Genomic DNA, 14,678 nt, shown 5'->3' with positions numbered 1-14,678 from the left:
CCCAACTGCCTGGACTTCCTGTCGAAGTGCACAGTGGCATCTTATCCTTGAAGAAATGACAAACACTCATGCCCCTCTCCACCAAGGGTCTTGTCTGGTAGTGATGCTTAAATGACACACAACCATGTACACACAATAAAGCCATAGACCCCCTCCTCTTCCAATCTTCCCCAAGCAAAACGAGAGAATCGCAGCCATATGTCAGTCGTCTGCGATGCTTCAATATGAATGGAAAACTATGGTGAAATCAATAGAGCAATAGAGGACTAGAGTCAGCACCACACAGACTGATAGCTTAAATGTTTCAGACAAACAGCAATGAGCTGTGTTTGCTGCTTCCTCAGCACTGATTCAGCAAAGTCTTGTTTATCTCTCAGTTACAATGTCACAAGAAGATTCCTCTTCCTTGCTGTTTTTCCCCTTAATGGAGTAATCCAAACACAGTCTGTGTGTGGTCCCTCTGCTACTCGCGTTACCTTCTGAGTTTATTTGTACAGGTTATATGTGATTAAATCATTTAAGTTCAGCATACAATTTTACTAATCAAATGTTACAAAATTTGCATTATAAACCTGTAAGAACAAGTCTGCTTCATAAAATGTCCTTATCTTTTTCCTTTTTCATCTCATAGTGTTATTTTCTTTTTTTTTTTTTTTTCAGTTATTTTAATGAATTCCTTTAAGATGAGATATGGAAAGGTTTATAGTCAAGTACGGTCCCATATAACGCAATTTACAACATTATATAACAGCTCTCAAGTATTGTGGGGCTATAAAATGTTCCATATGTTTTAAGGATGTTGTAAGAGATTTTACCATTTTGCTAACTTCAAACAAACTTAAACACTGAATTAGGCCACACCCTCTCCAAACAACATGATCACGAAGAAATTCGACATGTTGCTACCAAATATTCCAGTACCCTGACATCAACAGCATTCTGCACAGTCATTGACAACCACCATCCCCATCAGACATCTTTGTCTGCATCAATTAATTTGCTGAAGTCAAATGTGTTTATATTTTCCTGTGGTGCTACTGAAAACATGTTGCACGAGCAGCCTCAGGTTCTGGTCCTGTGAAAACCAGGAAGTAATCACGTCCACATAAACAACGGTGAGTGCGATTTGGAGGGTGCATTTTCCATGTAAAACACACTTTGGCGCCACTCTGCGGAAATTTGACTCATAAACTGGAGCTCACAAGTGCTCATTTGTTCAAAAACACTTCCAGCTTTGCCACTGGGGGTAGTGATTTGAATTTCGGTAAACAGTCCAATTTCAGGAGCAGAACTTTTGACAATGAGATAAATCTGCTCCAAAACCCCACACTCGAAAAACGTCAGCAAACCTGACTGCTCACAATGATTGACAGGCATAGAGCATTTCTTATTGGCTGAAAAATTGTTGGCCACTCTTTTAGCTGTTTACAGAGCCTAGGGCTGTCACACAGACAGGTGTCATTTCTCAAAACATCTATTTCATTGATATCGGGTAGTGAGGACATTTTACACATGAAATTGCAAAAAAAAAGCAACCTTTAATCCTCTAATAAGATATGAAAAGGTTTATAGTCCCGTACAGCCCCATATAATGCAATTTGCAACATTGTACAACAGCCCTTGAGTGTTGCAGAACTGTTAAAAAGCCCATATGCTTAAGGAGCCTCTCATTATTTATTAAATAAGAGATTTCCAACCCGTTTCCACTCTCTGCTCTCATTCATAATCAAAACCTTATCTAAAACACCAAAATAAACCCTAAATGCCATCCCTTGATCAGTCTGCAAGGAAATTAACTCACATACCCCTGCGGCTAAAGTATGCCTGCTTTTCTCAGTAGCTGACTCCCCCTATTGGCTGAGAACTGTAAATACAGGTTTCCAGTACCTGCGCAGTTATAGACACTGCATAGAGATCAAGCTGTAGAGTGAGCCTGCTGCTTTCAGCTGAACACTGCCGTTTATCAGCGGGACGCTGAGGACAGGAAACCTGGGGCTCAGATACTCGTAAGAGGTATACATACACTTTAATTCAGATTAACTCTTGCAGGCTGAAACAGCATAGACTGTTGACTGCTTCTTAGAGTCAGGGACAAAGCCTGGGGATTTATGTTTTTGTTTGATGGGTGTGTGTGTGTGGGAGAGAATGTGTATGTGTGTGTTGGCACCTTGCTCACAAGAGGAGGAGTCTGCACTCGTGAATGACGGCTGTGTAGGTGTGTGTGTTTGTGTGTCATTTAATGCTGTGTAAATGCAGAGGGTGGCATAGTTGGGCTTTATAGTGGTGTGATGCATCAGCCAAACAAGCGTTCGCTCATTACTAGAGAGAAAACCACTGAGTCAGAGCTATTGGGATGAATCGAAAAGAAACAGTGACGCATGATAAATAGCTGTGAGTGAAGTCTCAAGGGTATAAGACACAAGATTAATGGTATTTAGATGAGACTCAACACTACCACCCTATAGCATCAGTATTCCAACATCTAGGAACCAAGGAGCTGTCAGAATTCCCTTTTGGATGTGCAGATCCCATGTGTTTGCATTTACAGTGGGGGAACATCAGCAAGTTTGTCCCCTAAAATTGCGGGACAGGAAAACTGTTTAACCTTGGCTTGCTGTCCTTCCTTCTGCGTCTCCGGCGTGAAACTGTTGGATTGAAAGACGGCTTTACAACCAGTTTCCTTCTGCCATCACAGTCATTTCTTTACAGCTTCAGGCTGGCCTGGTTTGCCCTAACTCGTGCCCGAGTCTTAATGACAGCATTGATTAAAGCATTTACAGTGTGCTGCCCGGTCATAATGTGGATTGAAGAAGCTGCATGCTTGTTATAGAGCTTCAGTTGGGTGTATTGTTTGTTGCCTTGGCTGTTAAAAATGTTAATGATGGGTTACAGGCATGCCAAACAATCCAATCTGTTTTTTCTTAGAAAATAAATGACTGTAGTAATGGCTCTCTCGGGGAGGTTTCATCTGTATCGAATGTTATCCTCATTACCAGGAAGCTGAAAGACTTTAATGAGAATTGCTTTTTCCTATACCTGTCTCCCTTGTGTTTTTAAACCCTGGGTGAAGACAACTTGGAACTTTTTCTGTGTTAAAATACTTTCTTCTATCCCAGCTTAAAATGCAGAGACAACTATAAGTAAGCCATTCATATGTTAATTTTCTCGAAAATTGGAAACACAGTGTTTGTGGTTCTATTCCATTTAAATCTGTTTGTTTGAGCAACCTCTTCAGCCCAACAAAACAACATCAACTCAACAAATGGTACAAGTTAGGGCCAGACTATCTGTTTGTTCGATCAATGGCACACGAGGCATATTCGAAAGGCTGTTTGAAAGCAAATGTTTATTTTTGCAGTTCTGTTCTGTGGCGCTAGTAGTGCAGAAATTATACACTTCAGTGCCACTAGTGTCACAAAATGGAATTGCAAAAATAATTACTGTTTTCAAAAGGAACCCCGAACACTCCCCCATTTCCATGGGTCAGACAAACTGATAGTCCCATCTCCCCGAACATTCCCCCATTTCCATGGGTCGGACAAACTGATAGTCCCATCTCAAACTCGTGCCATTGGTTGCTCCGATGTTGTTGTGTTGGCCCATTCAGGATGCTCAAACAAACAGCAGTTTTTGATAGCACTGCACAGCCACAATGTTTTTCCTTTTTGTAAAATAGCCTACTTGTTAAACCTTACTTGTCACACTTCACATTTTAGCAACAGACAACCAATCATAAACAAAACAAAGTTTACCTCTTTAAATATTCATGCACTTTGTACTGTCGCACAAACTTTCATGCACTATTTAGATGCAGCGTCTGAGGAAAAGAGTAAAAAAACTGAAATGTTTCAGAAATCTTAAGACAGCCAGATTTATTCAGCAATACTTCCACAGAATAACAACAGCTATTAAAACAGGTTGCATTCTTGATGCTTACTGAATTTGTCCAATCAATGTTATTAAGATTGTAAATATGCAAATGAGAACTTTAACCCAGGGTTTATATTACAGATGTACATTATGACTGTGAAATCTCAAAACCTGACTACCCAGGATTGTAGTCCACTACCAAGTGTCAAAAGTGTGCAGTAAAGAACAAAATAACCAAGGATTGATTTAACCCAGGGTTTTGACTGACACTGGATTAAAAATTTTAAATCCCACTAGTCTCCTGCTTTTTCTGTTTTTTGTTGTGCCCTTTCTCTCTCTCTCTCTCTCTCTCTCTCTCTCTCTCTCTCTCTCTCTTTTGTGTTCCTCTCTTGTTGATCTCTGGGCACTGGAGGCAATAAGAGTGAGACAGAGTGATCTCTCTTTTCCTCCTCTCAAAGGAGCAGATGGACATTTTCTGCCTGCCGAGCGCATGAACAAATGTGGCATTGCTGCACCCCTTATTCTCTCAGCCTTCCGAGTAGGCAAGGAAAGGGAAACAGGGTTGTGCTGCAGAGAATCGCTCTGTTGTACTCTACTTCCTTTCTCTGACCCATCAACCACTGTAAATGTTTAACCTTATAAACTTATCCAGGTTATGCTGCAGAAATCTGACTTCCTCCTACATTCTGGGGTTCACGGTGAACCAAAAAACTATCCAGTGACCAAACCATCCTGTTGAGAAGACCAACATTTCTGGTTTCGTTGTTAACATCAGTATATTGTGTTTTGAATGCTAAAGTCGTATTACAGAAACATCTCTGCTTAAAAAACAAAACAAAAACACAGGCTGGTTTCCCACAACCACTTTAAAAAAAACAGCCATCAGACCAGCTTCACCTGGCTGGAAGACCAGCTAAGACCAGCAAACCATCTTAGGCAAGTTTAAGCTGGGTTTTTTTTCAGCAGCAATCTTAACTCTAGAATAATATTTTAACTGTATAGTACCCATGGTGATCTCATCTTAATACGTAAGATTCTGTGGGATTCTTGTTGGTTTTTGTGCCTACCAGTCACTTTTTTTTTTTTTTTTTCTTCTCCCATTTTGGAATGCCCAATGCCACTACTTAGTAGGTCCTCGTGGTGGCGCGGTTCTCACCTCAGTCCGGGTGGTGGAGGACAAGTCTCAGTTGTCTCCGCTTCTGAGACTGTCAATTCACTCATCTTATCACGTGGCTCGTTGTGCATGACACCACGGAGACTCTGCATGTGGAGTCCAGAAAAAAACATTCTGGTTGAACAGCATTTTTTGCCGGTGATCAGCATGGCCGTAATGGTCCACTAGCTAGAGCACCAAACCACCACCTTTTTTACTATAAATTCTCCCTGCCCAGTAGGTGGCGATATGCATGAAGAATGCTTATCGCCAAATCAAAAGAAGAAGAATGTGAAAGTGGAGATTGATATTAAAAAAGGACTTAAATATTGATCTGTTTCTTACCCACACTTATCATATCGCTTCAGAAGACATGTATTGTATATGTACTGCCTACTGTTTGTGTTTTGGAGCTTCAAAGTTTTGATACCCATTCACTTGCAATGTATGGACCAACAGAGATAAGATATTCTTCTAAAAATCTTCATTTGTGTTTAGCAGAATAAAGAAAGTCATACACATCTGGGATGGCATGAGGGTGATTAAATGATGAGTGAATTTTCATTTTTGGGTGAACTATTTCTTTAAGATGATCTTTTTTGAAGGCAGAGCAGAATTCACCTGGCTTTGTAGATGCTGCAGAAATTTGTAAATTCTTCACCGTTTTGTGTGCCCTGACTGAAGGTGTTGGCATGTGCGGTGATGTAGCTGTTTGTTTTTTCGGCTCTCTGAGATGGTTGGTGTTTGGAGTGGTGAGCTGAAGCCTTTATTGGGTCTCTTATACATTGTGTTGTGACTAAAAAGCTCTTCATCACCCACTGTTTGTTAATGACTCATCATATGCTGAAACCACAACAGATGAAACCTTTGAACTGTGGCATCTCTGAGTGGAATGTACAATGGTCCTTGGAAAAGACAGAAATGTGTTTGATTGGTCAATGTGTTTGAGGTGGCGAGAGAGTATTGTAGATCTTTGATCATTTTATGAGGCATTTGGCATTATAACATGATCTAAAACAAAACTACTGTAGCTACATAATTTGAGAAATCATTTGAAATTTTACAAGATTCACGGATGTAAATTAAGTTCATCACTTTAAATACATTTCAGTCAAGTATGTCGTCTATAATTTAATTGTGTAGCAGGGTGTCACACTGCATGAAAAGAGTCAAATCTTGAAAATGCCAGAATAGTAAACTCCCACTTAACTTCAAGTTTGACAGATGTATTAGGGAAAAAACAGATCCAAGTAACATGTAACCGTTGACGTCCACAAAAAGCCACATACCTCAATTCAGCGGACATGTAAAGGGAACTGTGAAGTTTGACAGAAATTTACAGAGGAAATTCGGTGGGTTTTGACAACTGATGGCAGTCTTGCTGTGAGGGCCTCTTATATTTTAATGATTGGCAATTGTGAGTAAAAGGTGTTAGGTGCTTCAAGCTTGCTGTGTTTTCAGAGTACACGGGAAGGCAAATAACTGAGATTTTGGCTTATTGTAGGCTACAGCGAACTACTTTACTGTACAGACAAACATGCTAAAATAAACACCCTGAAATTAAAAACGTTAACAAACAGTGGTGATATTTAATTCAGTAATAACTACATTTTATTTCACTTGATATTTTTGACAGACATTACAGAAAAAAACAATGATTTTAAAATTAAGAGATTTATCTGTATTTTTTATTTATTTATTTATTTATTTATTTACATTTTCAACATGTACACTGTTAATATTGTGCTGATATAATAGTTAATTTAAATGACTAATGGATAATTCATAACAACTGACTAAAGCATTTGGTCAGTAGCCATGATCACTTAGTCAAGAAATGTCAACCAAACTGTATTGCAGAAAATCGCAAAACATATTATAATTATACTATACTTTTTTTTTTTCTTTTTTTTTTTTTTACAAAGTACAGGTACTAAAGAAATTGAATGGAAACAATTTAATCTGTCCAATTAAAAATATTTCGTAATACAGTACAGTAGTAAAACAAGATTAAGAAGTTAATAAAATAATTAAAAAAATAAATTAATACAAATAAAGTGATAAAAGCAGAAGAATATAGTTAAACTAAAAAAAAAAAAAAAAATTCCAAAATTATACAATTTCTGTTGTTAAAAAAAATTATCTGACAGGTCCATAAAAAATGAACATTCTCTCATTATTCACTTAACCTGATGCCATCCCAGATGTGTATGAATGTCTTTTTTCAGCAGAACACAAATGAAATTTTTTTAGAAGAAGATAGAGCTCTGTCAGGTCCTTATAATGGAAGTACATGGGTGCCAGCAATTTGACGGTCCAAAAGTCACATTTAGGCAGCATAAAAGTAATCCACACGTCTCCAGTCGATCAATGGATGTCTTCTGAAGCAAATCGATACATTTGTGTAAAAAAATAAATCGATAATTAAAACATTATTAACTTTTAAAAAGTGCTTCCTGCTAGCAGCTGACGCGAAGCGTGACATAAGTGTATTGGCGAGTTCATGCAAGAATTCATAAGCGGTGCTTATTTACAACAGAGGAACAAACGTCACGCGAGAGTTCTGCCATTACAAACTGCATCAGAGCCCTGGATGGAAGCGCTGATTTAAAGTTAAAAAATTTTTAATCATCGACTTGTTTCTTACATAAATCTATTGATTCGCTTCAGAAGACATTCACTGATCAACTGTAGTCGCATGGATTACTTTTATGGTGTTGTCTAAGTCAGTGTGGGTTGTAAAATCAGCAGCTTTGAGAAGCTCTGTTTCAGGAGCTACAAAAGAGACTTGATGCAGACCCACACTATACAGGGACTGATCACTTTAATGTGATGACAAGGACAGTGTCAGATGCCAGGTCATTTACTGAACTCTAATTGAAGCTGCACAATGTGTTTCAGATGTTTGTATATTTTATTATTGTCATATTTTGTATATTTCACTTTTCCTTCTAAATACAGATATTTTAACCCAATTATTGTCTCAATATTTATGTTGTGTCAACATTGATTAAAGGCCTGTAAACAATTCTGTTTGTTTAACCAATAAAATTAAAGCCAATGCATGCAGTGGCCCAATAGCTGTCAAGATTTAGGGATGTGCTAAATAAATTGTAACCAGTAAAATGAAAGCCAATGTATGCAGTGACCCAATGATTGTCAAGATTTAAGGGTGGGTTAAGATTAAGGGCAGCCAATCCAGTTTGAGATATGATGACCATTAGGGGTGACCATTTTATCTAGAAGGTGAGAAACGCAAATGTGACTCAGGTCTCCTGACAGACAATTTAAGGGGATTACTTACCATGACAACAAATGGCCATAACACGGAAGGAATCGTCAGTCACCATACATCCGAAGCCTGTGGAATTTGAGACTCCGGGCCAGTAGATTTCTGAATATATCCGATATTCAGCAGTTTATACAGGAGTCTACTGGTCCGGAAGGAGCTCTTTTCATGCAGTGTGAGGTAGGGAGGTCTGATTCCCCCAAAGAAAGTCAAAAAAAGTGTTTTTTTTTGTTTGTTTGTTTTTTAAGTTAGTCAAATTTACATGCCATCAAATAGGTCACGCTTGCCTCACAAGGTAACCATAGCAACACTAGGCTGCTGTGCTATTTTCAATTAGAAGCAGTATCGGAGGGTACATAGACAAAATAAGAATCATCCTAATTTATCACTTTATTATAGATTTTATTATCACTAATACAAGAGTGTTTGGTTTTAAAAATCTAAGATAGTTAGCATTTGGCTAATTGTGCTAAAGGGCAGCTGAAGACAATTTTAACTGAGCAAGATGAATCTCAACAGATTGTACTTTGAAAATTACGAAAGTAAATTCCTTTTCAAAGTTGAAAACCCCCTTAAAACATTGTATAATTTACACACAGTTGTGAAGCTTGAAGCAACTTACCCCTAAAGCCCCATCCAGGCAGCTACATTAGCGAGAGGATGTGACCGCTGAGAGTGTCCCATTCCACTGGGGTTCTTTTACTTGGGCGGGAAATGGAAAACCGCTTGCCCCTTGTGCAATGAGATCTAATTTTGGGATAACAATGAAACAGCAGAGCTTTAAGATTTGTGACATGACTTTTTAAGAGGGCAGAGGAAGGACCCCTGAGGAAAACCATATCCAACGAATCTTTTAGACACATTAGTTGGACACTAGGGAGTTGCATTTGTTCGAAAAGGACCAGGTATATTAAGCAATAAATAAGCACTTCTATTTAGTGTTCCCCACATGCTGTTTTCATTTTTTTGCCGTTTCACTTCTGTTGCTGGTTTTAAACTGTTATTGGAGAACTTGTGCTGTATCAATTTTAAACACTTTAAAGTACATTTTGTAGCTGAAGGCTCGTTGACTGGTACCTTTAGAGCCAAATTAGCCCTCGCTAAAGTTAATTTGTGAAAAAGAAGTATGATCCATGTAAGCTACATCTGATTAAATGGATCAGCACTACTGCAGAGTCATTTAAGTGCTGGATTTTATCACTAGAAAATCCCAGATAATCTATTACAAGTGAAGAGTGCTGATTTACAGTTTTTATTAAACTAATCTCAACATATCTGTACTCACACTGGCTGCTTTGGTGGCCAATTTGTTTATCAGGAGGAACTGACAAAACTGCTGTTTGTACCAATTACACTCTATACAACTACAAACTGTGTTAGATTTGTGAGCATGTGTGCCATTCCTTTATCACTTATTTCTTTGTGTCACCCAGAGTGCTTGTTTTTCTATGAGATGTTCAGGTCATGACTAAGTCTCATCAACAAACGAGAGTCAGACCACAGATAAAGAAGTTGAGAAAACTGTCAATGTCTTAGCTTCTTACCTTCTTAGGACATAAATCTTCATTATTCTTCCATCCTTTTGTTCCTTATCAGAATCTTGTCTCTTGTCCCCTGTAGATCTATACTGATTGGGCAAACCATTACTTGGCCAAGTCCAGCTGCCCGAGGCTTATTAAGGACCTGACACAGGACATACCCGATGGAGTTCTGCTGGCAGAAATCATCCAGATAATAGGTGAGAGCACACACAGACATTTGAAGCTGTATTATTGAGGACCTCTCATAGATGCAGTTGTTTTCATACTAAGATCATTTACTTAACCCTTCACTATTGGCATTTTTAGATTTAAAGCAAAACATTATTTGACCAATTTATTAGCTTTTCAAATAGTGAGGACCACTGACAATCTCCTGTCAAGTTAGATTTTGACATGTTCCACTGTATTTCTGAGGACATTTTCAAATATTTGTCCATCACAACTGTAGAGGTCTATGCAGGCATGAAGCTTGAACCCAACCCAAAAAAGCAAATTCATCATTAGCCAACTATGGTCGCAACCTCTATGGTTACAAACATAGTTCAATGTTTTGGTGTTTTCTGAAACCGTAGTTTTAACAAACATTCGCAAACTGCATTGCAAATTTGTTAACACAGCACAATTCAAAATAAGTATATATATATATATATATATATATATATATATATATATATATATACACTGGCGGCCAAAAGTTTGGAATAATGTACAGATTTTTCTGTTTTGGAAGGAAATTGGTACTTTAATTCACCAAAGTGGCATTCAACTGATCACAAAGTATAGTCAGGACATTACTGATGTAATAAACAGCACCATCACTATTTGAAAAAAGTCATTTTTGATCAAATCTAGACAGGCCCCATTTCCAGCAGCCATCACTCCAACATCTTATCCTTGAGTAATCATGCTAAATTGCTAATTTGGTACTAGAAAATCACTTGCCATTATATCAAACACACTTGAAAGCTATTTGGTTTATTAAATGAAGCTTAACATTGTCTTTGTGTTTGTTTTTGAGCTGCCACAGTATGCAATAGTCTGGCATGTCTTAAGGTCAATATTAGGTCAAAAATGGCAAAAAAGAAACAGCTTTCTCTAGAAACTCATCAGTCATTGTTTTGAGGAATAAAGGCATCATACAAAGGTGTACACAACAGTCTCCAAAGACAAAGGACAACTGGCTCTAACAAGGACAGAAAGAGATGTGGAAGGCCAGATGTACAACTAAACAAGAGGATAAGTACATCATAGTCTCTAGTTTGAGAAATAGATGCCTCACATGTCCTCAGCTGACAGCTTCATTGAATTCTACCCGCTCAACACCAGTTTCATGTACAACAGTAAAGAGAAGACTCAGGGGTGCAGGCCTTATGGGAAGAATTGCAAAGAAAAAGCCACTTTTAAAACAGAAAAACAAAAAGAAAAGGTTAGAGTGGTCAAAGAAACACAGGCATTGGACAACAGATAATTGGAAAAGAGTGTAATGGATCTTAATCCCATTGAGCTTTTGTGGGATCAGCTAGACTGTAAGGTGTGTGAGAAGTACCCGACAAGACAGCCACACCTATGGCAAGTGCTACAGGAAGCATGGGATGAAATGTCCCCTGAGTATCTGGACAACTGACATCTAGAATGCCAAGGATCTGCAAAGCTGTCATTGCTGCACGTGGAGGATTTTTTGATGAGGATTCTTTTTCAAATTGTAATTGTAATTTTTCACGTTATTAATGTCCTGACTATACATTGTGATCAGTTGAATGCCACTTTGGTGAATAAAAGTACCAATTCCTTTCCATAAGAGCAAAATCTGTACATTATTCCAAACTTTTCGCCGCTAGTGTGTGTGTGTGTATATATATATATATATTTCCGTTAGTTGGAAATGTCCGACAAATTCAAAAATTGTTTGCGCTGTGCTGTCATGGTGGACTTTACTGCCAGTTTGCGAAGTTCAAAAGCAACCTGCGTGGGGGCCTGGGTAGCTCAGCGAGTATTGACGCTGACTACCACCCCTGGAGTCCCAAGTTTGAATCCAGGGTGTGCTGAGTGACTCCAGCCAGGTCTCCAAGCAACCAAATTGGCCTGGTTACAAGGGAGGGTATAGTCACAATGGGTAACCTCCTCGTGGTCACGATTAAGTTGTTCTCGCTCTCAATGGGGCATGTGGTACGTTGTGCATGGATTGCAGAGAGTAGCATGAGCCTCCACATGTTGTGATTCTCCACAGTGTCATGCACAGTGAGCCACATGATAAGATGCGCAGATTGACTGTCTCAGAAGCGGAGGCAACTGAGACTTGTCCTCTGCCACCCAGATTGAGGTGAGTAACTGCATCACCATTAGGACCTAGTAAGTAGTGGGAATTGGGCATTCCAAAATTGGGGAGAAAAGGGGATCAAATTAAAAAAAAAATAAAGAAAAAAAAGCAGCCTGCGTTATTCCCGTCTCGCGTAGCAGTTTCCTTTAGCGCATCAGTTGATTAACAGCTAAGTAGATCCCGAAATTCATGCACAAACTCAACGAGAGAGTTAATTTATGATAACGTAAACAAACAACATAAAAGAATGACTTACACCCATTTGTGGTGATTAAATCAGAAGTGGACCAGCAAGACCCATCACCGTTATAACTGGTCGAATTATGCTTATTTTTTTGACCACTTGTGTTTGGATTTCACGGCAGAGACTGGAATAATGACACATTAATCATTAGGCCCATACTATTCTGCATCGTATAGCACAAAAAGTAAAAGAAGAAAAAGAAAGGGCTTAAATCGTGCACCGTTTCTCTTAATTATACTTGCATTTAATCTTAGCACAAACATGATATAACAAGCAGAATTCAAAGTAATTTAGTGTAATTCCTAAATTAACAGAGCTTCAAATGTGCGTGCTTAGAGTTGAGATGAGCAGATTTTTTCAATTTATCTGGCAAACTTTATCATTCATGGACACGTTGGCCAGCACTAAAATGTTCATTGTAAATGTTCCCCTGCTTTGCTGCATTGATCAAATGCTAGGCACAGGTCTCAGCATAATGTCTCCCATCATCTTCTTTCAGGACGGTCAATGCATGGTTTATTAAAAGGGTCATATAAGGACGTGCGTTAATGGAGTTGGTTAAAGGAAAAAGGAATATTGCATTAACGTGTTAACTTCGACAGCTCAAAAAATAAATAAATAAATAAATTATATATATATATATATATATATATATATATATATATATATATATATATTTATCTTCTATCAAGACTTTGACCACGTTTACATACATTACATTACTTAAGAAAACTGCTTATTCCTGAAACATCATGTAGATGCTAAAACAGCCTTTTAAGGGATTAAAGGCTATTAAGAGAAAGCGTTTGGGGGCCTGGGTAGCTCAGCGAATAAAGAATCTGACTACCACCCCTGGAGTTGCGAGTTCGAATCCAGGGCGTGCCGAGTGACTCCAGCCAGGTCTCCTAAGCAACCAAATTGTCCATGTTGCTAGGGTGGGTAGAGTCATGTTGGGTTAACCTCCTCGTGGTTGCTATAATGTGGTTCTTGCTCTCGGTGGGGCATGTGGTGAGTTGTGCGTGGATGCCGTGGAGAATAGCGTGAAGCCTTCACGCGCACTATGTCTCTGCGGTAACGCGCTCAAGAAGCCACTGATAAGATGCGTGGATTGACGGTCTCAGACTTGGAGGCAACTTAGATTCTTCCTCCACCACCCTAATTGAGGCAAGTCACGTCGCCACCATGAGGACCTAGAGCGAATTGGGCATTCCAAATTGGGAGGAAAAGGGGAGAAAAATAAAAAAGAGAAATTTTTTAAACATGCACGGCTTTTGACTGAGAACACAGCTTCTGTGTATATGTCAATGCAAAAAGTTAAGTTCTTATATGTTTTTGAAAAGTGCATATGTGCTCAAGTGCATCAGGGGAACCCTAAATTCAGATGTAAAGGGAAACCCGACTATTGCAGTGCAATCATCTGTCACATTACTTTCATGTCTTTGGCAGCTTTCGTGCAGTAAGCAGCATTCTGGTGTATGTGTAAATGAGCTATTATAATTTAATATCCTCAGAAGTTATTACTCCACCCCCTGCGTACCGTCATTAATGACAACTCTGTATTGTTGAACCAACGTGGTTCGAACGATGGATGTGCGACATAGTTATGATTTCAGGAAACAGTCAGGACTAGCTAGTTAATTTCTCAGATGATGCATCGTACTATGGTGGTTAAGCAGTGAGTTAGGTAGTTGTACAGGAAATCCCCGAATGGTACAGTCAAAATTTTAGCTTAGAAATCTCTGAAAACATTTGTAAATGCAAAAAAGTGCATGAGCTCATTTATGAAAATAGTTAAATTACATGTGTAAGCATTCATATTTACATTAACAAATGATCTGTTAATAATTATATAATGTTAAAATCGTTTGAAGGTGCTGAAAAGTATAAGGGCGTACAGCAATGAAAGTTTTATACCATTTGAATTTACATTACATAATGCTTAACAGATCATTAGTTAATGTTAAATTCATTATAAAACATTTAAAAGCGTATTATTTTATATTTCTAACTATTTGAATTTCCATGAACTAACAATCTGTTAAGCATTATGTTATGTAAATTAAAGTCATTAGAAAACATTTACAAGCGTATTATCTCATACTTCTAACTTTTTTTGTGTATATTTGACTAATGATCTCTTAAGCTTTATATAATGTTTATTAATGATTTATTAATTAAAGTTATTATAAAGTTTTACGTATTTTGGTAGTAATAATAATAGGAATATTAATAATTATATATTTTTTTTATTTATTTAATTATTA

The 14,678-nt window shown here is 38.1% G+C and overlaps 1 protein-coding gene across 1 annotated transcript in view; it reads left to right on the top strand.

Annotated features, from left to right (window-relative positions):
- The window catches only part of LOC127435393 (neuron navigator 3-like), a 216,241-nt gene that overhangs the window by 51,478 nt on the left and 150,085 nt on the right, over nt 1-14,678 (top strand). The window contains exon 2 of the mRNA XM_051688837.1: nt 9,933-10,050. Within this exon, the coding sequence (XP_051544797.1) occupies nt 9,933-10,050 (118 nt within the window). The remainder of the gene's footprint in view (nt 1-9,932; nt 10,051-14,678) is intronic.

This window comes from Myxocyprinus asiaticus, chromosome 45, assembly GCF_019703515.2.
Source record: "Myxocyprinus asiaticus isolate MX2 ecotype Aquarium Trade chromosome 45, UBuf_Myxa_2, whole genome shotgun sequence".
NCBI classification, from domain to species: Eukaryota; Metazoa; Chordata; class Actinopteri; order Cypriniformes; family Catostomidae; genus Myxocyprinus; species Myxocyprinus asiaticus.
The sequence above is the reverse complement of the archived record's forward strand: the minus strand, read 5'-3'. Positions and strand labels throughout refer to the sequence as shown.